The sequence below is a fragment of the Calonectris borealis genome, chromosome Z, assembly GCF_964195595.1.
Source record: "Calonectris borealis chromosome Z, bCalBor7.hap1.2, whole genome shotgun sequence".
NCBI lineage: Eukaryota > Metazoa > Chordata > Aves > Procellariiformes > Procellariidae > Calonectris > Calonectris borealis.
The window spans coordinates 1,238,364-1,265,581 of record NC_134352.1 but is presented as its reverse complement, the minus strand read 5'-3'; the positions used below and the strand labels follow the sequence as shown (position 1 = coordinate 1,265,581).

The 27,218-nt window shown below is 38.5% G+C and overlaps 1 protein-coding gene across 9 annotated transcripts in view; it reads right to left on the bottom strand.

Annotated features, from left to right (window-relative positions):
- Positions 1-27,218, bottom strand: part of SKIC3 (SKI3 subunit of superkiller complex) — a 49,359-nt gene that overhangs the window by 9,408 nt on the left and 12,733 nt on the right. For all 9 annotated transcript variants that reach the window (XR_012671073.1, XM_075138284.1, XM_075138279.1 and 6 more), the window contains 26 exons: positions 24,877-25,010; positions 24,130-24,216; positions 23,937-24,040; positions 23,694-23,820; positions 22,323-22,502; positions 21,549-21,673; positions 20,845-21,098; positions 18,260-18,362; positions 17,280-17,456; positions 16,171-16,315; positions 15,925-16,003; positions 15,744-15,805; positions 15,564-15,620; positions 14,386-14,454; positions 13,363-13,437; positions 12,590-12,731; positions 11,343-11,436; positions 10,685-10,762; positions 9,276-9,400; positions 8,296-8,419; positions 5,786-6,004; positions 4,899-4,971; positions 4,131-4,184; positions 3,908-4,019; positions 2,466-2,594; positions 1,711-1,832 (listed from right to left, as the gene is read on the bottom strand). Coding sequence is in view for 8 of the 9 variants with exons in the window: in XM_075138284.1 (XP_074994385.1) it covers positions 1,711-1,832; positions 2,466-2,594; positions 3,908-4,019; positions 4,131-4,184; positions 4,899-4,971; positions 5,786-6,004; positions 8,296-8,419; positions 9,276-9,400; positions 10,685-10,762; positions 11,343-11,436; positions 12,590-12,731; positions 13,363-13,437; positions 14,386-14,454; positions 15,564-15,620; positions 15,744-15,805; positions 15,925-16,003; positions 16,171-16,315; positions 17,280-17,456; positions 18,260-18,362; positions 20,845-21,098; positions 21,549-21,673; positions 22,323-22,502; positions 23,694-23,820; positions 23,937-24,040; positions 24,130-24,216; positions 24,877-25,010 (3,050 nt within the window). In the remaining variant the exon portion in view is untranslated. The remainder of the gene's footprint in view (positions 1-1,710; positions 1,833-2,465; positions 2,595-3,907; positions 4,020-4,130; positions 4,185-4,898; positions 4,972-5,785; positions 6,005-8,295; positions 8,420-9,275; positions 9,401-10,684; positions 10,763-11,342; positions 11,437-12,589; positions 12,732-13,362; positions 13,438-14,385; positions 14,455-15,563; positions 15,621-15,743; positions 15,806-15,924; positions 16,004-16,170; positions 16,316-17,279; positions 17,457-18,259; positions 18,363-20,844; positions 21,099-21,548; positions 21,674-22,322; positions 22,503-23,693; positions 23,821-23,936; positions 24,041-24,129; positions 24,217-24,876; positions 25,011-27,218) is intronic.

Sequence of the window (27,218 nt, the reverse complement as noted above, 5' to 3'; positions counted from 1 at the left end):
AGTCTATCCTAAATTTTGTACCTGTCCTACCCTTAGAGGTTTCCGAAAGATAGGTAGGTAAATGGTAGACCTCTAGTTCTCCTGTGGCTTCACAATCATTACAAGTGTTGGGCTAATGAAGGCAAAAACCTGCCCTGTCGCTAAAAGTGACCTTCAGTATGTTCCATGCAATTTCAGTTCTCCCAGCTAAGGTGCTTTATTCTCACTGGAACAGAAGCACTTTACTAAACATTTCCGGTTCAATAACAGCAGATACCTACAGAGTATTTTTCAGAACAAACTCGTGCAAAAAAGCAAAGACAGAAAACTATCTGTTTTTCTAAAACTAAACTAAACTAACTAACTTTAGTTTTTTCTAAACTAAAGCTATCTGTTGCTTTATCCTTCTCAGGTGAAGCATGTGAAGCTCTGCAAGTCACATTACGTGCTATTTTACCTGTTCAAATCCCAATACTTCCAAGAACGGTAACTCAAACCAGATCTGTTCTAAGAAACAACACTTGTACTTTTCACCCATTTTTTTAAAAACAAAATAGGTTGTCTGCGAGTCCTGAACAAGCTGCTGCTTTGCAAAGAATGCATGGACGTGCAGAGACTTTCTGAAACACAATAGAAGCTGCTAGTATTTGCTGCAATTTTCCCCCACTAAAAAGCGTGGAATCACGTTGCCTGTTTCAGATTGAACGACTGCAGTGCCTGACTCATCGTTCCCAGTTACACCGCTCTCTGAGAATCCTGGGATCCAAAACTGTCAATGAGAGTTTGTGGTACCAGAGAGCGTTACTCTTGTTTCTTCACAAAGTGCGGGCACTGACTGTCCTCTCCCCAAGCTATTTAGCTAACAAAACCCAAACAAAATCCACTATAACCTTCCCTCATGCCCAGATACCACCTTGTATGTCTAGAAGTCTCTGATCCTTGTTACTTTAAGACAGGTCAGTAGACATGCTGGCCAGAAAAGGAAAACACCTTCTCACCAAGCAAACAAAGAAAGTACTTCCCCCTAGACAACCAGCATGTTCACAGAATCTTTTTTCTTTTTGTTGTTGTTTTTTTGTTTGTTTGTTTGTTTTTAAACTCCCTTCTCCATTAACACAGAAATGCCGTAAGCAAGGAGCACATTTGCATGGGATTAGCCATTTTCCTTAATGAAAGCCAGGGATGTACGCTGCTGAGTCCCATTGTTTTTTTGCTTGTCTTTTGCCAAGTCTTCTGTTCATGAACACATGAAGCACACACAGATGCACACACTTGAGGCTTCTTAACACCCCAGTCCTCTTCCCCAACTGTGTTGCCTCAAGACTTTTCTTTTTAATAATTAAACTTGTAGCATCCACTTGTGGCTCTGAAATGGAGTACCAACACAACACAGCAAGAGACATTTAAGTCCCCCCTAGGCAAGTGTCCTACCTAGACTTCTTGCCTTGAATTTCTGTAATGTTTTACTTAATAATAGGTTAATGAATAAAGGCAGGAAGGGCAAACTTAGCTTTGTCATGTCATACACTGCATGTTTCAACTATTAACATGTTTTGGTGCTACAAGCAGAGTGAATATCTTGGGAAGGAACAAAACGCCAACAACTATTGCATCTTGGAGCTCTGACAGAACTGACAGTTGCTAATGCAAAGATTACCTTTTTGTAAAATGCACACAAATCATGATTTCTATACAATTCTACTCCAATCTGCCAGTATGATTCCATCATACCTTGGTACAAAGAGCTTCAGCTTCTGAGAGTTTACCAGACTCCTCTAGACTGGTAATAGCTTGACATAGGCACCAGTCTTCAAGAGTCCGGATATAATTATGTGGAAGGTTATTTTCTCCAGCTGCAAAAACAGATAAAACACTTAACCAGATTACTGTATATGCTGTAGTGCCATACCATGTCACATGCTCTCGATCTGGTAAGGGAGAACTTTTAGGAGTATTAACCTGACATGGCTTCCTTCATTAGCAGGAACATTAAGAGATGGTAAAAGTAAAAGCAAGAAGAGGGGAAAAAAGAATACACTATTTGAGTTAATGGTTTGAGAACAATCAATCAAACATGGAATTTTAATTCCAGTTTTCAAAACACTACAGACGTTGAGCAAGACTGAGACTGAGGTTATCCCTCTACTGGAAAAGTTACAGAACTCAAGAGTACTTCAGCCTTTCCTTGTAAGCAGTGTTCCTGTGCTGCAATACATCCATCCATCCATTTAGGCATTAGAGTTCAGAAGTACTATTTTAAAAAAGCATTTGAGGTTTGGAGGGGAAAGCAAGCTGCAATTAAGTAATTAACCCAGCTCTGCATTAGGATTTAGCATTTTTATGCGATAAAATACAGTTACAGCACAAACCACTACTGAGCAATTCTCAGCTTATGTGCAAGTTTCTGAAATTTAGAAGAATCTTGCAAGCTTCGAGCATTTCAATTTTATTTTATTTTTTTAAACTACGAAACTTGTACGGCTTACTTTTGGCCGAAACTGTAGATACAAGTGTCATCTCTAGACCCGTTCGCTTCGGCTGAGTGTTGTTTAGACAGACAATGGTGTTTTCAGCATGACAGGCTGCCATCAGCACTGCCCAAGCAGCAGGATTATCTAGAAAAGAATGGTTAAAGGCAACTCGTGCCCATTCTAAATATGCTGGTAGTTCAGTTGGAATGGTCTTTACCAGATTAAGCATAAAAACAGCCATCAATGGAACCACACACTGTAAATAAGAGGTAGCAAGAACAAGGCAAGTAATTCAATCAGACCCTTACATCAGCTCAGCTCAAGGCAGCTGATAAGTATTTGCCTCTAACTACTAAGATTCTTCAAATTGTAAGACAAAGACGCTGTTTTTAAAGCCAACTAATATATTTTTCATATAGCCACTGGTATGATAACCTGCAGCTGCCAGTTTTCTTCTGACTATACAGATTAAACTTGACTATCACCTAGTGCCGCGTAACTGGCAGCAAAAATCCCAAGATGCCATCCACAGCTTTCAGTCATACAGGCTCAGTCTTGTCTGACCACTAGCACGCAAGTTACGGTGACAGGTGCCTACTTCCAGTGTCAGCGAATTCCAGGGTCAGCCTTACTCTCACCTAGCCCCGTGAAGAGCAACTATGACTGGAAGAGGGATCTCTGTCCCGAACTGGACAGAGCTCAGTTAAAGATTCCACCCATGTAAATTTTCATCCCAAAGATAATGAATTTTACCAGCAAAACGAAACAAAGCTTGAAGATCTACCAAAGTAAAACGTAAAGTATATTGCTTTCGAGTAGCAGTCATAGTCTTGGGTACCTAGAGGTACTTGGGTACCTTGTAGGAAAGTACCTGAAATTTTTAACTTGCAGCCACACTAATGCATCAGAGCAAAATTACTGCAGATAAAACAAGTTCTGGTATTTCACTATCAAGTGCAAATTAGCTCTTGAAAACCCCACTAGATTTGCACTTCATACATTTAATGAAGATCACCATTTAGTAATAGGTGAACAGTTGCCTACAGTTCATAACCAGCATATTGTAACGGAACATTTCCAATACAAATTCTCCAGCTAGATGAATAAATCTCTTCTGCTTGGTGTAGCATACTGACTCTGAGGGAACATGTGTTTTTCTTTTGTGTCTAATATACAAAATAATACTTATCTCTTCTCCTGCTGAGGGATTAACAAATTGCCCATGTTTTCAGAACAAGCCTTAAAACTCAGTGATTTTTTTCGTTGTCTAGTTTAATTCCCCATATCTAAACTTGGAATGACAGTTAAAATTCCAACTCTAAGCATTCTCCCCAAAACATACATGGACAATCCAAAACAACAAAACAACCCAAGAAAAGTAGATTTGTTTGTTAGCACAATAATTTTGTTTCTGATGGGTAAAAAAAATCACTACTGTGTTTAAGAACAAGAGCAACCTGGACAGAGGTGGATTGCCTTCTGAATATTTTTCAGAGGATTGTTTTTCTCATCTTCTAACATGTGACATCCTGCTGCCAATTGATTAACTGCAATATTCAGCAGGACCTCCTATAAAACAGAACATAAAAGTGATTTAACACTATAATACAAGTGATCAGATGGAATTAACTTTAGGATTTGTTATGGAATTATAAAGTCTGCATTTTAAGAAAGCCAGACCTTTCCATGGTTTACATCAAGTACATGTGCAACGCTTCCTGCCACAGCTCCCCCCTGCAAGATTAAAAAAAAGATAATTGATTTGATTATATGACTGATTAATTAAGAGATTTTACACAAAATGTAATGCCAAGATCTTATTATCTTTGTTAATCAGAAATACAAAGTTCGCACAATGTGATGTTTTGCTTGCCTACAGCACGATCTCTTTATATAGAGCCAGGAAGAGACATTCACGATTAGAGCTTATTCATACGTTGTGTTTCTAATTTCAGGCCCATATAGAAAGGGGTTTGTTTTCAGGTGCTATTTCTGTTTACATAATTGACATAAATTAAGACAAAGAGTATTTATTTGGAGAAGAGGAGCAAGGAAATACTGGCTAATGCAAAAAGTGAAATTGACTAGATTAACCAAATTCAACGTATGTAAATCCTAATATATATTTACATACACACATACATATGTATAAAACTAAACAAAAAAATTATACATAGTGTATATATAATAACTCTAGTAGATTTTTCCTGTAACTTTATTTCAAGAAGATAAAGAATTGTCACCCCATGAAAGATGCAAACAATTGGATATGTAACTTCAGTATGTACCTTTGCATTGCTCTGTATGTGCTTGTGTATGTAAGCCTTAAGTTTTCCTATTACCTAGTGAATGTCCATGTACTGAAAGGTGGGGGTTTTTTTTAGTTAAAAAACAACACAGACTACTCATGATGTAAACTGCACACTTGTATTACAGCAATGCACTTACTTTTGCCTTTTGTGATGCATACAGTGGAACTAGTCGAGACAGAAGAGACCAGAGTGCAGGATTATCTGGGTTACTACGAAAAGAACAAGGATATTAGACTTTCTGGTTTAGATATGAACCTGGTCTTCCATGACTTGGTAGGCAGTTGCTATAAACCCCAAATGGATCTTTTTCTATTAAGAAAACAACCCAGTGTGGTTGAAAATAGACATGGGTAGTAATTTAACACAAACAACACAATACTGAAGTTATATTGCTGGCTAAAGAAATAAAATGTACAATATGCATATCAATATTCACGGGAAGAATATAAACTCTAGGACTACATGTCTTGTCCTCACAGTCTGAAGAACGAGGAATTTCAATTGCAGTTAGAGAAAAACAATTTGCATAAAGAATAGTTTCTGAAAACACTTGGAAAGACTATAAGGTGTGGCTTGCTTAAAGGCATTGATTAAAATTCCCCCTTTCTATATTCCTAAGACTAATCAAAACACATTTAAACACAGACATTTAGCTAACGGAATGAACAGCTTCATAGGCTGTTAAATATTAAAAAACCCTAGAGACTTTTCTAGGTTGAAGGTTCTGCTACATATGATGAAAAATGCTTTTATAGCACAGTGAACTGATACAGCTACCAAAGAAGCCACCAAAACAAAACAAGAAAACCCCAAATAAGCCATGAAACTTCTGCCATTTGATCCCATAAATCAGAAAGCGAGCTTCTGTCAACTGATGCTACAACCTTAAGTGAGGACTTCACGTCTGAAAAACAATTTTTTTTTTTTAGAAGAATGCTGCAAGTGAACAGAGGTTTGCTTACTATTCAGTGTAACCAAAGCAACACATTTACAAGACAATCTAAAGAAAGACAAAATACATACCTATGTATTGCTTTGGAGACTTCTCTCTGGACCACCACATTTCTACCTTGCAATGCATAAACAGCAGATGCAATAAGGCACCTCTCATAAATCCCATCGTCCCCTTTTTCATGCTTCAGTAATTCTTTTAGGGCTGCTGTTGCAAGTGTAGCATCCTGCTTCACCAGTCCTAGTGTGCACAAAGCCTTCAGACTTTCCGTACTAGGTTCCTTTAATGAGCTGTTGAATTAGAGGGAGGGTGGGAGATGCTATTTTGGAGCATAAATTAAACTTACTGTTAACATTACAGTACTTATTTCTTCTGAGTCCTCTTGCTCCTATGTATCATGTATGATATACAGAATTAACAGCCTCTCATTGTGGGATCATGGATCAAGCTAGGTCAGTATCCTTCAGATCTCAGAATATGGAAAACAGCGGTGGTTATGTGCCATTTCAGCACTCAAGCTTATAATGTATAACTACTTGGCAAGACTCTGACACATTAATTGTCCTTCAGCAAAAGCCATCAAATGAATGGTAAGAGACAACATGTAACACTGACAACTATTTTCTTTTCTTGAAGATGTTTGTACTCCTAATAAGTACCAAACCTAAGTTGTAGTGTGCCTATTTACAGCTTTGCAACAGAAATCCAGGAAGGAAAAAGCCAGAAATGAGCCTGCTGCATAGAACTGCTCTTTCTGAGAACAGAGATGTTCTGAGAAATTATGCCTTGTTTACATCAAGATTTGTTCCAACGTCAGGTAGTTTGAGCACGCTTTCCACCATCTAGTAGTTTTAGTACCGCTACCAGTTGCACTGTTCCATTCATTTCATTATGGGAGACAGTTTAACCTCCTATCAAGAGTATTCCAAGCTTTATTGGAGACCTACCAGATACAGTTACTGATTTTTTTCAGCAAATTTTTCTAGTATAGGTAGAGAACTCTTAAGTTAATCCCCTGATCTTCAACTCTGGTGAAAATAAACAGTGAGCTCAGTACAACCAGCCAAAATCAAAGACCTTAACTGATGTACTAGTTGAAAGTGTTCTTACAATAAAGGGAACGCAATAAATTGCAATACAAACTGCATGGAGGCAAATAATAAAACAGTGCATGGCAATAGTAATTTGGAGTTACTCCACTGCCATGTCCTAAACATAGCTACAGAATGAAGTGCTGCTTACTTTCACTTATCAGGTGACTACAGGCTCCTAATCAAGCTTCTAATGATTATTTTTGCCTCCAAAAAAAGACAAGAATGTAAACTGCCAGTTCTATGTTTTGTTTTCAGTCCCTAGCAAGAAAAATTTCTAAGAACTGTTAAACATAAACTTGAATAGCCAGCATTACGTTATCTGGTGCAAAGGTGCTGCCCTCGACAAGTAAAAAATGGGATTCTATCATATTAGCTATAAAGACATACTCATTGCTAAACATCTCTGTGCCAAGCTGGCCATGAGAAAAGAAGAAAGGCAGGTTCTTGTTCAAAGTCCTACCAGGCCTTTTAAGTCATCTAGCATGAATTCCAGTCAATAAAGACATCTGTCTATTGGACAAAGAACGCACCATTTCTTTTCGTATTACTAGAACTGACCATATACCTTTGCAGCACTGTGCTTCCAATTCAGGTCTAGACGTACTCACTCTAGTGTTACTTTCCAAAACCATTTACTACTTTTTCTTTTTCTTTAAACACAAACAATTAATGTCATGTAGAAAATTCTCGCTGATGTTTATGACAAAAATAGAAGTCTGCAGTGATTAATAGGATGTAGGAAATATCAGGTCCCTAGCTAGTTAATGATCAGTTACTCAGGATTTAGAATCTACTAGGTCATGGACCTTCACTATTTCAGTAACTTCAGGAGTCTGCTGGCAAGACAGAGACTGTACAGTTACTACTGGAGCTCTCTATTGACAGAGTTGATCCTGAGAGGCTGAGATGTTAGCTCTTAATACATAGCTACCAGAAGACTAACAATGATGCATGGGCTTTTAGCCTCCACAGCTCTGAAAAAAGAAGATATCCATGGCTTAAGTGAACAACTGATACAGATCTGTTCTTTTTCATGGGGAAACTACAAGATCGTCCTTGCCTATGACACCTGGAACACATCTGTTCTGGACATTTCTGACTACTTAAACTGAAATTGTTTTCATTAGTCGTCTAGATTTCTTACAGCTAAAAATACTGCCTAGTGCTTACGACAACTACAGATTAATACAATCTTAAAAGATAAGCCTATTAAAACTACCACTGAAGGATATTAGACATCCAAACTGCTCAGCCCACTAACCCTTCCACTCCATACTGCTTTAAGAATATGGAAGATGACACAGGCCATAAAACAAAACAGATATATCACATGAATAAGTTTAAAAGAACACTGCATCCACTCCCACTTTTACTCTGCAGCACAAAAAGAAAATATCCACCTGAGATCCCCCAAAAAGTAAATTTGAGGATTCAGCAGTAGCAGTACAATAAAACATCATATACTGATTATTATTCCCTCCACTCACCATTTAAACAGCAGTGTCTTTGCAGCATCCACTTTGTTCTGTTTATACTCTATTATTGCCAAGGCAGTCAGGATATGTGCTTTATCTTGTTCAGACTCAGCAACAGACAAGGCTTTTTCATAGGCTGGTAAAAATGCAAGACACAGAATTGAAGTAGGAGAAAAAAATACATTTATAAAGCCTCCAGAAAGGCACAATATTAGAACACACACACACAGGGGCACTTTGGTTTCAAGTTCACTATATTTTCACACCTCAAATCACAGGCAGAAGCCAAAAAAGTTGCCTAAGATTTTGGAAGTAACTGTAAATGCGGAAACGCCAGATTTACAGGGCTGTGTAGAGCCTGGGAGTTGTTTAACATGTGGCAAGCGGAAACAGAACGGAAAAGCAATATTGGAATATCCAGAAAATGCCCGAAAGAACACAGTTTAAATACTCCCGTGCTAGTTTATTTATGGAACAGCACTTCAGATGGGTGCACATCACTCCAATTAAAAACTAAGAGTTATTTAAAATGCTGAGCTGGCTGCTCCTTTGCGCGTGCTTACACTTCTACAATGACAATTCAGTATACCTTTTTGTGAAGTCTCACATCTTAGCAGTACAGAACACGACAATACAGCACTTCGATTTAGCACTAAAGCTTAAGTGCTTTGAACAACACATTAATCCCCTACCCAGAACTGATTTTCCAGGAAAGCCATTTCATTTGCAAACAAGGGAAGCTAAGAGCACAACAGCTTAATGGACAAGAATTAAATACTTGAAGAAATGCAGCTTCCCTTTGTACATTTTAATAGTTCTAGCACCCTGCTGAACAGCCTAATGATTAAAATAGTTGTGGAATTTGTACTTATGCATTAGGACTCAAAGAGTTAAATAAATAACTACAGCTAGGTTGGTCAGACAAACAGATTTTGGTAAGATTCATCTCAAGAGAAGTGTCCCATAATGCTCTGAATTAGGCAGACGCTTACCTTTGATACTTTCTTGTAAGAGTCCTTTCTTGAAGTAGGCTAACGCTATCCCCACAATGCCATCAAACTCAGTTAGGGGTGTGGAGGTGTAAACCTCAATGGCCTTATCACACTGACCAAGGGCACTGTAAAAACAAAAACGGTCACTGGTATGAAGGATGTAGCAACAGCTGCTGTGATTCAGACAAGCTGTCCTTGCAGACCAGTTTCCTCTTTTCCACATCAGTTGTAAGCAGACATCTGGAAAAGAGCAAGATTAGGACAAGAATGTGCAATATTCCCCACTCTCCTCCTGTTACAGCAGTTATCCTCTCCAACTATCTGTTGCATGAAAAATAATTGATAGGAAAAACTTCTCCCCATCTGCACGACAGCTATATGTAAGGATGTCACTTAATGGTCAACACAATGGAGTGGGAGAAAATAGCAAAGGAGAAACATGAAAAAAGCAAATCAAAGTATGCATGCACACAGACAGGCAAGTGCACGTACAGACAGAGATACAGCATTCTTGTTCTAACACCACTATGGAAGAAGTTATACAGGACTGTGTTTATTAGAACTAGTCATTAATTACTGGAGCTTTGCTCGTGTAAGTGGCACACAGAAATCACCATGCATACAGCTTGGATCTGAGACTACGGGAAACTGTAGAGTTGCTTCTAAAATCGTCCCTGAAGTTAAAGAATGAATTATCACGTTATCACAGCCTAGAAGTTCCAGTGTCATGTACAGAAACTTAAGAATATATGAAGTTTCCCTAAAGAGCTGACAAAAATCTAATTAGCAGAGCTTGAGCTATCTCATATCAAAGATAAGTTTGAAAGTCTTGATCTGTTAAGACTTGTGTCCTGCATTTCCTCAGACCCAGAAGGGAATCATGAAGGGAACTTAGGATTGTGAGTAGGATTGCAGCAGAGAGGGTCATCAGCAGAAATATCACATACGTGTACACAACACCCCAACCCCACATGCCTCAAGTTGTACAAGTCAATACAGATGCAAAGGGCAGGTAGAGGGGATTTTGAATAAACCCTGAAGCAGCTATTTTATTCAGACTAAGCCTACTACATATCTCCAGTGCGGAGATCGTAAAAACCCCAATTTATTCTGGAGACCATACAACAGCTACATTGTGTAGACTATGTTAAGGCCCTTAAGCTAAGGATAAGGGAATCACTGACATATTATAAACTATGAAGACATACAGCAATTCCTTGCAGTTTGAATTTTTTTTTTTTTAAATACACTACACATTCCTGGAGTTCAGCCAAACTTGTCCACAATTAAGAATGATGTTTAACGGATTATTTTTAGTAACGACCTTTCACTTCTCAGCCTCACTCACTGCATTCACTACATCCAAAGCTGAAGTTAGGGGCTGGTAAAATGTGTCAACAAACACTTACCACAGTGACCTGCCATAGTTTTGCATTGCTGTATTATATTTCTCAGTATCCTCAGAGTTTTTCAGCAATGAAGCTGCCCTGAAAATAACCGCAATTAAGAATAATTACCATCTGGCTATAACATGCCTATTTTGACAATAGTTCTCAGAGCAGAATGGACAAGTGTTTTATGCAGAAGCTTTTCTATGCTAATTAAGCACAAACAGAGCTTATTTTACAGTTTTAATGCATCAGCAAACATGTTCACCAAACATGGTTCCTTCACCACCTCCCCCTACCGTTTGAAAAGAAGAGAGAAGAAAAAAACAAAACAAAGCCCAGCCACCTCCATGAATTAGAATGGGGTGGAGACCAAAACCAAAGCCAAGCTAACCAAAATTTCACTTAAATCCCACACAGCGAATTAGCTAAATGTCCTGGTAAGACACTCAAGCCTTGGAATGCCTTTACTTCTCCAGTTCTGTGTTCTGCATTTCCAAATTTGATATAAGAACATCCTCACACCTCCCCTTATATTACACCTAGTTGAAATGTACTGTTGAATTGAGAAAGTAAGGTTTACTAAAGGAACAGAAAAACCCTTAAGTTTTTCAGCTGGTGCACAGAAGCTCCTTGACCTCTTTTTCTATCAGTAAACTTTTCAGGGTGTATAGTTTACCTCTCATAGGCATCTACTGCTTGTCTTTTTAGATGGAGATACTCATTCAAATAACCAAGCATTGTGAAAGCAGACGCATCGTCTGGATTTCTTTCTAGAAAATCAGAATTGACAATATAGGAGTACCTGATCAGAAAGAGCTATGAAAAAGCATTACAAAAACATTGCTACATTGATGCTACAGTGTATGCATATATACAAAACACTTTGCCAAGTGCTTCTGTCAGTTGCTCACTGGAATCATTTTGACAGCCTGCAGGCAAATAAAGAAGAGATACTAAGACCCACAACATGGCATCAGGTTAGCTCAAAAATGTTTAAAATCTTATGACACGCATTAATGCACTCAATATATTTTAAGTTTTTCAGTGGTTTGGGTTTTTTCGTAATGAATTAGGAAACTATTCAGCTTGTATTGACTCCAGTAAAATACTAGTAGAATCTTGTGGTTTATTTTTAATACTACAACTTCGAAATGCTTATTAGTAGCTAAGGCACAGATTTGTCAGCTGTCATCTCACCTCAGACTTCTAACCTCTTTTCCCAGACTAGGAAGGATCCCGTAGGCCCCTCCTGCAATCCGTTTAAGAACAGGGATTTCACAGTCAGTCTCACATTTATCTCATTTTAAGTGTTTGCACCTTATTTTGTAGCTCTCAAAAATCAGCGACAGATTACTCAGAGGATTTATTTACAGAAATAGATGCAGATTAAAGAAAATCCACATTTGCTCTCTCTACCTTCCGGGCTAGATATACACAAGCCTACCCCAACAGGGAGGCCACGCTGGCTGGGAACCATGCCCGAGAACACAGTCCGCCTCCTACTGAAGGTTAACACAATCGTATGCTGGAGGTCATGGAGTTACACAGCACCCATGAGCAGGCTCCTGCCAAACGTCACGGCACAGGGGCAGCGGAGCTAGCATCTATCTGCACCTATGCATGCAGACACCCCCCAGGGAAGTCTGATAGCAAACACCTGATGACAAGCGTGACAAGGTTCTGGTCCTTATTTTGACCGGTCTTTGAAACAAAACCTGCTGGAATGAGGAAGACAGAACTCACCTATTTCATCTTTGTGTGGTAATAAAAATCAGTGGCCCACTTACCCTGTTTTGATTACTTACTCGACAGTTCAAAAGCCTCTCCCCAACCCAGCCAGATACACTCTAGTACAGGTGTATACCTTCATTCTGAATGTACCTCTTAGGTTTGACAGGTTAGTGAGGCATTTAAATTACCTACCTGTATATTTGCTCAAGACCACCTGGGCTGCTGGAATAGCATTCATTTGAACAATGTTGTACAGATATAGCTCCGTGTTTCTGTTGCTTTTATCCTGCAGCGTTGAACACACCCAGTGGGAATAGCCTTTTGCTCCCTCAGTCTCAAGAAACAAACAAAAAACCCCAAAATAGGAGTCATTAAACCTGCTCAAGCAACAGTGAAATAATTAAAGATTACAATATCAATTCTGTGGTTTAAGGCAGAGTCTTGGCTAAAAATCTGCATCAATGTTAAGCAGGAGAAGAAAACACCAAACTGAACTACTCCACACACAGTTTTAACTTGTCCTTTGGGCAAAGAGAATGCTTACATTAACATATCACCTGGTGCACCACTGGAGGGATGACAGATGAAAAATGCTCTAAGAGAACGTAAAGTCCTCCACTTTCTTAGAACTCAGGGTACTGGCAACATCCTTGCTCTCTCCTGGAATAGTTACAATTTATGCCTTTGATCTCTGTCCAACTCTGTGGAACATCAAGAATGTTTCTTCACAACTTAGGGAGCTGATTTCTTGGACCGTTGGGACTGAAGCATTTAATAAAATAACCGGCTGCTATTCAGTGCCAGCACAGGCCAGAACAACAACACGGAAGTCAGACAATCTCATCTAGAACATGACCATAACTGTTTCATCACTCAAGACATGCCTATCTTTTTAAAAATTACATCACCTCAGTAGTGAGATTAGATATGCCGAAACTTCAAGACAATAAAACTGTTATACTTACATGCATACTGAGTTCAGTGGTGTGCCTGAAGAGATCCATAGTATCATAGCTACCTACTGTCTCTGCAATAAGAGCCTACAGAGAAGCAAGAGTTGCTGTGGTCAGGTACTTTAAAAATTATGACATTGACAATAAACTCAGCACACGTTACATCAGGCACATCTTAAGCATTTAACACGAAGACACTTTCTTTTCCTCATACTCTCCAAGAAACAAAAATGAACACAATTAAAGGGAGCACAAGCAGTTTCCACTGTATCAGCACTTGAAACGAAGTCTTCTGCTGCTACTTCACATTCTTCAGGACAAAGACTATGTACTTATAACAAGTACAGGAGCTGAATTTCGACACGTGGTGCTGCTAGCTCTTCCCTAGAATCCAGTTTCAATTAGATATTAGCAGGTCAGCAGCATGGGATTATGAAATGCACCTAGAGCGATCATAAAAGTATGAGTCACAAGTATTTCTGCTATCCACGGATGGCCTAGATACCAGTGGGAGCATATCCAACCCTCAGTGGTAGGGGGAGGAAGGGACCTCCCAAGAAGTAAGAACTGCTTTTGTCCCAGGTACATTAGAAACTTGCTCTTTCTAACAGTGGCGCTGTGGGCGTGACGAGGGGGGAGAAGATAGTTAAGCAGCACCATATAATGAGCTAGAGGTACAGCTGAAGCTGAAATAACTAGCACCTTATGAAGATGGTGCTTTGTTGACAATGCTCAATAAAAAGCCTCAGAGCACAAACACTGATTGTTTTTTTAATAGCTAGTTTCTTACAGAACTCACAACATCAGCCAGAAAAACATTATATAAAGATATCTGATGAATGTAGCGTCCGTTGTATTACCACCATAGAAACAAAGGGTCCCATCCACCGTCAGGTGAAGAAGCAGTTCCCTTTCCTTAAAACATTCAGTTTTCAGGAACATGCTTAAGTGCCAATTATTAGAATGGAGTCCAAGTCCTCTCTTCGACTAACAACTGGTTTTGGTGCACAATATCATTATTTTTTGTCATCTTACCTGCCCAATCCAACACAGTAAGTAAGAAGGCTCCAGAGACTGGGCTACCTTGAAGGCTTCATGAGCTTGCTGTAGAAGTAAACACAACAGTGCTATTGTACTGTCTGGCATGGCGACAGAGCGCTTTCGAGTACACACAGGCATTGACGTGCAGTAGTATTGGAAGAGATTTCATGGACAAAATTAGGTCACTACGAAAAACATCTACTGTGCCATAGAGAGCAATGCATTGCCCAGAGAAATAAACCACTTTAGTCTTATTTAAAAAAAAACAAACAACAAAAAACCCAAAAAACCCAAAAACTTTATAAAATCAAAGTTCCCCTCCCTTCCAAAAACAGTTCAGCAGCTAGTTACCTCTTAGAACAATTATTATTTTAAAATCTGACTCTTGGAGGATCCAGTTTTGGAAATTTGCTTTTCCTTCACGCAAACAGTTGAACAAACACATTTTCAAAATGGTAAAACTGATTACCATCCACAAATTGTCTTTTCCCTATGGATTGCGTAAGTTTAGAGTTCCTCCCTCAATGTGGCATAAGGTGAACAAAGTCTTAGCATTAGTAGTCTTAGCAGTACGCAGTCTGCAGTATCAATTTATTTTGATTAAAAATAATTCTGACCATCACATTTCCAATTAAACAAAATTTCTGTAATTCTGATCAGCAAATAGGACAGGATGTAGTTTTAGCTGCATGAGAACCCTGGACTTCACTTAAGATGTACTCTAATTTTTCTTCAGAGAAACTGAAGGTTACAGAGAATTACAGAAAATCATATGACATGCTGATGAGCAGAAAGTAGCTACCTATGGTAAGCTCAAACCCCAAGTTCAGTTTGTGACTTACAATTAAGAGAGTTCTTGGTCAAACCTCGTGTGCATTGGTTTCATTAACAACTACTCAGTCCTTCCAAGTACTTTTCATTCCATCCAGTTGCTTAGAAAGCTACCTTACCAACTGAGAAATTGTTCACTTATTCCCTCCAGAACAAGTATTTAATTCATTTGTGTGCCTCAAGCAAGGTACAGGTGCAAATTTTATTTAATTCAAAGGAAGTATGTTTCTTGAATCTGATGGATGTTCTTCACTGTTTGTCCACACTCCCGCCCCCATACACTCCCTTAAAAAAAAAATATGGAAAGGGAAACTATATTTGAGGATGGGAAAGAGAGTTACCTCAATGTTTCCAGTTGCCAGATACAAAACCCCCAAGTTCGTCCAGGCAACAACATTCTAGACAGAACAAATAAAGTTAAAACCAATGTTTTATTACTATATTCAAAAATAACACTGCATCAGGGGAAAAAAGTTTTAAATGCCCACTTGAAACAGATGGCAGCTGCCTACAGCACTTACGATTTGCTCAGCTTGAACAGATTTGATGAACGAATGTTGAGCAAGAGCATAATTCCCAATAGCTGGGGGGGAAAAAAAGAAAAAAGGAGAGCTAGATCTAACTGAATTTCATAAACACCATTAGTCAAGTTGCCTTCTAATTTAGGATATTATGGAGCTAGGGGTTTCGCTGAAGACTTACCACTACAGGAAGCAACTACACCAAGTGCATTCCAATAAAGATGATTTTTGCTGTCAAGCCTCACAGCTTTTTTGAGACACTGGAAGAAAACCAAATGTGGATTATATCACTAGAAGAGCAAAAATTAAGACTTTATGCACTTACTTATCCAGAAATATAGGTTTTATTGAGGGCAGAGGGAGTATGCAGACAAGCACCAACACCAATTCAAATTTTAAAGAATGTAACAGGAAAAACAGGCAATACCTGTAAAGACTTCTCTAGCAGTTCACTGATCCCATTCATGTCAGTGCCCACTGCTGTGAGGTGCTCCGCTTGTCGGTAATAATTTATTCCAAGATCACACCATATGCTAGGCAAAGGCATCAATTTTAAAGCTCTGCCGTAACACCTACAGAAACATGAATCACAGAAGCATTGTTCCAAGCCTCTCTACATGAAGAGCAGAAAGATGAAAAAACATTCAAAAGAGTGCTTAAAAACCTAAGCCAAGCAAACATGCATAAATACAAACAAAACCAGACAAGAATGGAAAGCAAACAACAACTAACCGATTTTCACTCAGACAATTATCTTCACAGAATCTATCCTGGTCTAAAGGCAGTCTGGAGTGCCCACCACTTGTGACGCCATAGATGTGCATTAAATCAAAGCTGTGTGAGTTGCAACAGGCATGCTTTTACTTAAAACAAACATCAGTCATTTTTACAGTTAATCAGACTTCCCCTAGGAAATATGTGACTTTACGTATTTTGGTTGAGATTTACTAAGCAGCTGCATTTCCTGCCTTACATATCCAACTGCACAAAGCTCAGAGGGAGCCACAGAAGAGGCTACAGAAATACTACAAATATTTTCTACCATCATGAGCTTCCAGGGCCAGAAACAAGGAATTCCCTCTTCCAAGGTACTCTAGACCCTATACCTAGGGCAAGAATTGATGACATTTTTATAAGAAAGTAGTACAGACAGAAAGCTTAAAGTATGATCTTGGACTTTAGTAGTCCTGGGAGAATTAGTTAGCAACTACTGCAACCACTCAATTTAAAGAGGCACAGTTTGTTGAATGACAGGCAGGACGTAGCCATGCTCTGGAGACAGAATCAAGGAGAAGAGCAGGTGCTAGACGAAGTGCTGACAGCCTCTATGGCAATCCAGCAAACATATTCTGAAATGAGCAGTGTAATTTGGAAGAGGCATGAGACCCTATTTACCACCTCATTAAACTTCGATCAATATGCAGGTGTTGACAGATCAGCATGTCTTTCATTTTCTAGAAATGAAATAGTCTAGAATACTTTAAACTCTATAGAGTCTCTAGCTGCATAGAAGCTCTTGATAATAAAAATTATTACCTTCCTCCCAGTCCGAGCAGCTCACTTTTCTTCAGCGTCTGTTTGCCTGCATTTTTACCCAGAAGGGATCCAAGAACTTGAACATTTACTTTGGTTGGTGAAATAACATGCACGCTAGTACAGGTATCTCCGAGCAGTTTCCAGAGGCAAGACACATCAGGACGGTGCTTTGTTGCCCTGTAATTAATGATATAGAAAACCGCACAACACCCATTCAGACAGTTCCATATCCTTTTCTGAAAGAAAGTTCACCACTTTGAAGAGTGGCACAAACTCAAATGTAATTAATAATGAGCTGTTAGATTTTTTTAATTCCGTTTTCTTCCTATTCACGCTATAGGTCTAAAAGGACAAATATAACAAAAAAAGAGAAACTACAAAATACCAATGTATCCCAACTTTGTTGGGACTAAGAGTCAGTTCTGAAAATTATCCATTATCTATCAACATGTCAGCTGACTACACCCACTCTTGCATTTCAGAGCACTATCATGTTACATTACAAAACATGACTCATCTGCAGAAACCTGATGGACCTTCCCCTGTAAGAGCAGCTATCACAAGGTTTAATTTAGGACGCTAAAGCATTTGGTATGAAATGCAAAACAAAAGAATTGAGGGAGGGAGAGAACAATTTCCTCTCATCCACCATTTTTGGTAGGAATCCCCTCCTCCCAGCCCCATATATACAGGAAGACAGCTGGAGAGAACTGTGTGTCATTTCACTTGTGTTATAATCAAATGACTCTCTATCTTTAAACAGAAAAAACAAAACTCTATAATTACCATCCATTTAAGCAGCCGAAGTCCAGAATGCATTATTCAAACCATTTTCAATAAGCACATTCTTACTTCTCGATTAGAAGCCTGGTCCATTTGATTTATTTTAACAGAAAATCCTCAAACAATAAACTCTTATTCTTCTGCCTGTCAACCCACAATCCCAGTGGAGATTAAATAACTGAATATTTAGTACTAACCTTGTAAAAAATTCAAGAGCCTGCTCTATGTAATCCACAGCCTTCCTATCAAGATAGTTATCAAGGGCTGATCTTGCCAGCATGAGATAGCACTCACCAAGTCCTGAAAGTAAGAGAAAATATTCTGTATGAAAAGAGATGCTTTTATGATACACTTGATAAAGGAGGTGGGGTGGAAGGGTGGAAGCCTGCTCAGTGTTCTGCTCGATATAAAGATTTATACCCTGCACATGCTATGCCAAACTCAAAAGACCTACGGTGCTCACAACAGAGACTTTGCTTTTAACCTATCCTGCCAAGTGTGAACTGTAGAATAATTTGAATATTAAAATAAACCTAATTAATTATAAAATCCATAGCATTTAATCTTTGGGTTTGTCCTCAAATATTAACTAAAGTCCTGATGAGAAATCTGCTCTGCATTGGTAAGTCTTTGACAAATACACCAACTTTCAGTTCACACCAGTCAAAAATCATTGCCAAAACACAAAAAGAAGAAAGAATGTCAAAGTAGGCAAAAGGGGAAGTCTTCTTTGAAGAAGACTTGAAATCAACATTGTTTAATCCTAGTTATGTAAGAATTTATTTCATATGGAATATAAATGGAATTTATTTCATATGGAAATAAATCCAACTGTTAAAAAGGATCTAATGCCACAATTTCTAGGATTTTGGAACCAATAAGATAACTGCTTGGTTTATACTCTTGCTGGCACCAGCAGTAATTCTGTCTGGCAGTAAGTCACGGGCTATGAGAACCATTCATCCTCAGTATTACTTTCACAGTTCTGAAGCTACCTTCCTCATGCTATCATACACTGTACCTATACCAAACTACTAATCACAGTAGTCATGTTTTGTAAGCATCTTTATCTTGCCCCCACTAGGTATTTGTCTTGACCACACAAAAGTCCCAAGATCATGAGCTTCTCAAATGTCAAGAAGCTCTGTAATGTAAAAACAAAACTGATTTTACTCCTCAAAGTTATACATTAAAAGATATGCTGAAGCAGAGGCAGAATAACCACACCATTTAATAACACAAAAATAAAATACATCAAAAAGATGTATTCAAGTAAAATCAGTTTAGTTTTCTCTCATCTACTAGGAGACTATGCTTCCAACAACTCAATTCAGAAACTGTCTAAACTGATCAGAACAGTGGCAAAAGTACAGTGATGTATGTTTCAGAGAGTTTTAAGAAGGCTCACAAACGATAGCAAACCAGACTAAACATTAAACAGTCTCTAAGAAGGTGAAGACTGTTTCGGCACTCAAAGTAGGAACTGGAGCTAACAAATCAAGAGATTAGGATGAGGCGGATTATGAGAGAAGACTTAGGAGATTTAAGAAAAGAGTAAGTATAGAGGCAACCAAGGAGGGGGGAAATCTTGATACTGTGTGCTTATGTCCTCTCTAAGCATTTTATTCCAGGTAATGCTGTCAATTGTCACCTACAGACACTAAAAAAGCCATATACACATGCACACTTCTATACAACACCTTTGCAAACTGCTGCTGCAGTCAGCTGTTGCCTTCTTGCCTGACAACTAGTAAAACTGCCTATTCGCAATACTCTCCAACTCCATCATGGAGCTTTTGCCATGACACTTGAGTCTGGCAGACTCCAAGCGACAAAATTATACAGGAGGAGGTAGAGGGACAACCACTCTGTCACCCTTTCAGATGAAAAACGTACTGTTGCAATAGTAACTCAACACTTCTGACTTAGTCTTACAAGAATCAGCTTACATTCACCCAAAAATCAAAAAGCCTTACACACAACAAAAGACCACTCTATAACTTAAAAATTCACACTAGTACCAAGCAACAAACAGCATCTATTTCAGATGGATGTATGGGGTGAGAATGACTGAAGACTAAGTGGCGGGGAGAATGTGAACTGAACAGTTATCCATCGGCTATCAAAATGTTACACGCTCCCAACACTATGTATCTTGAGATTCACAGTTCTATCACCAGAAAGGGGTTCCAATTCCCCCATTTCTCTCTGCTCCCAGCTATATATTGAAGACCCCTCCCTATCGCCACCTCTAACACTTGTGAGACCTCTCGGGATACTTTACTTTCATTTTTCATCACTTGAAGAAGCTCAGAGGGGTCTGAATCACCAGAGCTAACACAAAAAGTGAGGAACGCATGGTCAGAACAGCAGGAAATTAATATAGCCCACCTCTTTGAAACAGCAGCCTGACTCCATTGCCTATTGAGCCAGTGTTTGACTGCTCAGGTGAAACTGCAGCACTGTTAGCTGGCTTCCTCTATCTATCTTTAATTCTCCTACCCATTTGGCCTGGTAGCTACACTGGAATAATTACCTTTCATACTTACTTGAAAGAGAAATAATCACTCCCATGCATCATAATTTAAGTGCTCTTCAGATATTTGCAGGCTACTACACACTAGCTTTCATGCAGGGGATCTCAGTGCTCTACATACCCAAAATCCAACCCTATCCTTCCACGCAGGAAAACCTCAATGCACCAAGAACCGCTCCACAAGACTGAAGCACTATAGTGTGTAGAGGGAGAAAGAGTTAACACTTTCAAATTCAGAGATATTACCTTTCAGTGCAGGCACATAGTCTTCTGTCTCCTTTAAGATTTGCTGATAGGTAGCTATAGCATTTTCATATTTGCCTAGAATCTGCTCAACTGCTGCAGCTCTGTAAATGCTGTACACGAGCCCTGGGTTCAGCTCACTTGCTTTCCTGAAGGATTTTAGAGCTGTTGAATAGCTACCTCTGCTCAAGTAAGCCTCCCCTAGAGATTCCCAGCAGTTGGAATCCTTTGGATCAGCCCTGAGAGCTGCCTGTAAACTGAAGATATCAAGATATGAATTTATTTAAATAAAAGGTGATATAAGATAACATAAACAAATTATTTCCTTGTATTATATATTCTCAGGACACAAACGCACAATTATACAGAACTTTTAAACACAGCATAGTAGTGTTTTCATCTTCAGAGCACATTATACAAGTTCAGACATTGTACCTAATCTTGGCTCATTATTCAGTGCTATACCATGCTTGTCTGTGACAAGCCTGTCACCAGGCTTGTTAGTACAGAACACTGCTATGCTGAAAAGACTACATTGTGCTAATTCTGGAACTGAAGATAGACACAGCTTGCTCAGACCCACTTCCCATTGTTTAGTACAAGCCATCCTATAATCAGCTAACTTATTTTCAAAACTTGCTAAGACCAAAGACTATTTTATTGGGATTTATAGAAAATGGCTTAAACCAACCACTAGCTTCTCTTACTCAGCCACTGCTTGTGACGGCTGACCAGTTCTCAGGTAGTAAAGTCCACGATGAAGCCAGGCCCATTTTGCTGTACCAGTACTCGCTTTCTCAGTTACCTCATTCAGGATTGACAGAGCAGTGTCCTAACAAAGCACCAAAAATGCCAGGTTAGCAAACATATACGCGTAAAGAACAAAGTTCTTCTTAAAGAAGAATACTCCTAATCCAGAAAACCATTAAACTGTCTAATTTGTTAATTACTGTAATGAAGAGATGTTACAGGGCCTTTTTAAAGCTGGCAGGCTGAGTGGCAGATTAGAGGAGGAAATTATCACATCTAAAGAGGTGATTATTTCTTATGTACCTGTCTTTGCAAATAGACAGTAGCTTCCTGCAGTTTTGTAGAGACTATTTTTTTTTTAAACTAGAGCAGGATAAAAGTATTTGCAGCAAGTCAGATACTTAGACTGACTTCCCAGATGTTCCAATGCAAAAGAAAGCTAACTTTCTCTTCATGTTCCCTACCGAAAAAATCCTTCATCTAAATCACACATGTGATGACTACATAAAATGCTATGTTTGGTTCCCCTACCCTTCTCCCCAGACAGATTTAATTTGGAATTGGAGCATAAAATTGAAGCAGGTCCAACTATGAAAACTGCTAAGCAATGGCAGAACATCTGTTTTCAGATCTTATTCTCAAATACAGAGGAAACCTGAAGTGATTCCTCAAAGAGCAGGATTAACAGAAAAACAAAACAGCAGTAATCCAAACCCCTGAATGTACAATACCACGTCTCCAAGTTCCACGCTTAAGTCTACAGCTGCTGTTCCAGACTCTTCGTCCGTTCCATCCAGTTCAAAAGCCTTTTTATAGCAACCACGAGCTCTACTTTTGTCTCCAGCAATGTCTCTGTAGTAGTTACCTAGATAACGAAAGACACTTCCCAAGTAGCTGTCCAATTTTGCAGCCTATAAGGAAATATGAACACAATGAGACAGCATTTTGAAGGACTATACTGATGGACAGGTCCAATGATAACTACTTGTTCAGTCTCTGCTCATCAACTTATTTAAGCTCCTTCTGTGATTCATCTGAGTAGTCAAACTTTATTTTAAGATTTCAGAGATTACTTGAGCTTTAAATATTAGCAGAATCTGCTACGAACCTCATGACACAAAGCATTTTGTACATGAAGTACTAACAAGCTCCTTGTGCTAGGAAAAAACAATTCCTTACTACATCCCATCATTTTCATATTCTACTCGGTTTTAGTCATTTTGCTCATACTCCTACCATATTATATCACAATTAACTCCAGCCTTTTCTAAAGTTTAAGTTCCTTTTTAGATAAGTATAAACAAATCTGCCGAGTGTTAAGAAACCCACAGGCCCCAAGCAGCAGAAAACAGCTTTGACAATAATAAAAAAACCCCCTCACATAAAATGGTTTAGAACCAAAAGTATCGTTCACTTCAACTACATTCTCCAGTATACTCTGCTGTTATTGAAGTGCAAACACTAGGCAGTGATTTGAGTTGTCAACACCTATCACAAAGTTATATGGTGAGTTTACAATGTGTAAAGTCTTATTTTGTTTACTTCCATGTTCCCCATAAAGATGTCAGAGTAAATCTTTTGGATTCACATTCTTACCTATGTTCAGAGAAAAAGCCACAACCACCAAAAACCCAAAGATCAGGAAAAGTATATAAATTATGGGGTTTTGCAGACTCACTTCCTTGGACAGACACTGAAACTCTAACACCATTCTTATCTCTTTTCCTTCCTCACTTTTTTTCCAATTTGAATTTTGCCCTCCCCATTTCAAAACGTCTTCAAAGATCTATGCTGGTCATCTAGAGGCCTTGACTTTACAGCCCTCAAGGACAGACGATTGAGAGAATCACCACTACGTTTGGCTAAATCAAAGGCCTCAAGAATTAGGTGAAAAGAAGAAAACAAAAGCAGGGAGAGTCCAGGTAACTGCATAGCCCCCTACAAAGCCTTTCTGCACAGCTGAAGGTTTACAGGCTTTGGAGGCTTGTAAATGGTAACAAGCAGAATATTCAAGTCTGTCATTCCAGTCAGTGTATTTTCCATATTTGGTTTCTGATATAGGAAAACACTAATTCTACATGAATAGTTAAAGCAGTCTTTACCTTCAAGAACTGAGTGAGTGTTTTTCCTTTGTCTTTTTTTGTTTCATCACTCATGAACCAGTATGTGAGCCCCAGGTACTGATGATACTCTGCAGTTTCGGCCTTTCTTTCAATAGCATTTAGAAAACTAAATAAAAGGAACAGAGGTCACATCAGGCAAATTCTCAAAAGCTGCAAAACACTATATTCTATTTCCGCCCCCCCACCATTTCCCTGTTAGAGGAAAGAAAAAAATAAATCTACCTTCTTTCTGCCTGTTCATAGTTCTTTTGGGAATAGTGGATGAAACCCTCTAGAGCATGGGACTCAGCCAATTCAGGGTGGGACAACAGAAGCTCTTGTGAAATCTGCAAAAGGATGTCATTCTTCCCTTGTTATTTCTGCTATGAAACCAAGAATTCTACTTAGCTTACAGGAATGACAATACAGCACTAACCTTTGAAGCTTGATCCATTAAACCTTTGTTTAGATAAGCCTGACCTCTGATAGCTAAAACCACTGGATCACTGCTTGCATCCACAATCTAGAAAACCAAGTAATAGACACAACCAAATTATTCTCTTCCCAGATTAAGAAATCAAAGGTGTCAAAAGCAGGCAGACTGCATGAAGATAAAGTCAAGAAAACATTTAGGTAGAATACTCTTGAGAAGCCTTAGACAATAATTGAGATGGAGAACAGGTAGAAGGTTGTAGAGAGCAAGGACAAAGCTATAGAAGTCTAAACAGCGAAGAAGAAGTGCACATGAAACTGCGAGGCAAAAAAGAGAGAAAGCAACTTCTGCTTAAAGCTTAACCATTCGATCTTCAAGTAATATGCTCTTGTTTATGACTAATGACAAGTGAATGAAGGACATAGGGAGTAGGATTATAACAGAAATTCAAATTAAGATGAACAACAGCCACAGAATAGCAAGAACCTGGCAGCATTGAGCAAGACCAGACAAGGTCAAAAGTGACAACTTCTAAAATTAGAATTGCGAGTGAAAGAGTTGTAGCAAAGTCTAAAAAACAGAGAAGGAAGGAGTGTTTGGATTACACCATAATTGGTAGGAGTTGTCTAAACCACACAGAATGTAAAAAGGAGGCAAGGGGAGAAATACACAGCTTGAGTTTTTAGTACAGAAAGATGAGAGCACTTTTTAAAATTAAAAAAATACATACATTTTAGTCAATGAAAATACCTGCTCAAGTGCTTTAATGGCTTCTTCTGCAGCATCAGCATCAGCTATTTTAATCAAAGCCTCTGCTTTCAACTGAAGGATAAGGTTCTTCCACCGAAGACTAGGACCCTCAGGAGTTCCAAGAGTCTCAAGAGCTGTTGATAAGTTTCATAAAGTAAAAATAGAAAAATGAACTACAAAGAGCAGCACTGTTCCCAATATTTTAAAAATCTTTAATTACAATTTTTCAGTCTAATAGACCACTGCTTAATAGAACAATTTTTTTGACTGCTCTCCCCCATGTTGAAGAAATTGTTCTGTAAGATTTCTATCCATTCAAGTTTAAAAGTTAAATCAATTTTAGAGAAGTCCTCTCTGTGGAGGACCTGTGGAGAGACTGATTACTTTCTAGCTGCTGGCCTTATAAATGGAATGCTTTTCCAATCTATGTTCTGAGGAAACAATGACTTTTCAATAAACAAGTTCTTTTACACTTCAGTGTGTAAAGAAAAAAATATTAGTGAAACCAGGGATTTAACTCTGCGCCTGTTCAAAGGTAACTTTGTACCTTTCTACACAGTATTGATTACTTCTCCAATACATAGTATAATCTCACCTCAAAGAATGATGGCATTTCTGCTGAGCTTCAGCGTTCTCCAAAGGTAAGAATTTTCTGAATAATTTAATTAACTGTATTTATTTTCACATATGATGAACTTTTGTCTGACTTGAGACAGCCAGTAATACAGCCCAAACATAAAGCAATGCTTCCCCACAATTCTCTCCCATTTTCCACACATTCTTTGGTCTCAAGGAAACTTTCTGCATCAACAGCATCTTTTAGCAAGGCACAATAGCTTAGCTTACACCTTGCACTGAGAAACAAAATGTATTTTGTTTATTCTAAGCTTACTAGCTTTTAGTTTCATTTGGTACTAACTAGACCTCGCATAGGTAAACAAAACACTTGATCGTTACTTATCTTCCATATCACTTGCAACTTCACAGATTTCAAAATAATCTCTGCTCCAGGCTGGAAAAGGACTTTACAGGCTATTTATTTGTTCTCATATGCTGCATTTTCCATACATTTGATCAACCTTAGTACTAGTCTATTAATTTGTACTATTATTTTCTTTTTGAGAAGGGGTGGATGGGTACCAGAACTGCACACACTTTCACCATGCAAAGTCCTTAAAGCAACTGCTTGTTGGTGCTCTGTTTCATTAACCATTCCCTTCTCTGTTATTCCTAATATTTGACTTGCATGTAAAGCATAGAAAGGGAAAGAAACAGTCCTATTTTTTCATACAAAATGAGGACCATTCTTCTCTCTACCTCAACAAGACTGTAGGATAGCTTTGTGGGAGCATTTCTTCCCACAACTCATGACTTTGCATTTGAGACTATGGAATTTTATTCATTATTTTAACACCTAGTTATTCACCCTGGTAATCTCTTTTCAGAGTTTTGCAGTCTGCTTTGAATAGCAGCAAACTTTATAACCTTATTACTCAACATTCATAAAGGACTAGAAAAGAGGATGAACAACACAGGTATTGGTGAAAATGTCAGGGACACCTCCTTCCAGCCTGAAAACTAACATTATTGCTATACTGTGCTCTAGGTTTTCACTTATTTAAAACTGACAAAAAACACTCGATGCTACAACTCTACTTCTTAACCCAAGGCTGCCTAGTTTCCTTAGCAGTCTTGTAAGATATGTTATCAACTACCACCTGGAAATCAGAGAAGACTACATCACACCTCCCTTATCTATGTGCTCGTAAACTCCTTCAAGGAGTTCTAAAAAAGCGACTTTACTTTACAAAAGCCATGCTGTCTATCCCCCAGAATAATTTTTCTACATAAATTCCCTAACTCTGTTCTTCAGTTTTAACTAATTCAACCACTAAAAATATCAGACTTGGTGGTTTCTCTGATCTTTCCTAGAACCCTTTTTAAAAAGTTAGGGTCACGCTATCTACTCCAAGCATTTGGGTGCGAAGACAGTTTAAGCAAGCAATTACATAAAACCCTTAGTACTTCAGCAATTTCATCTTTATGTTCCTTGGTCAATTCCTAGGTCGATATCTCATAGTTTCTTAATGCTAATTTTTCTGTTAATGCTATCATCACAGACAAGTTGTTTGATGAATCCCCTGAAAAGAAGTGTCATGGTGTAGAAGTCACCCTGAGCTCTTCCACACTGAACACAGATGGGAAAAGAATCACCTCATTTTCATGCTTTCTGCAATGAATTTCTTTTTACCTATTTTGTTCTATTTTCATATTTCCTCCACCCAAATTTATAGGCCTCTTGAATCTCCCTTGCTGGCAAGTACTTCCCCTTGCTTTTAATA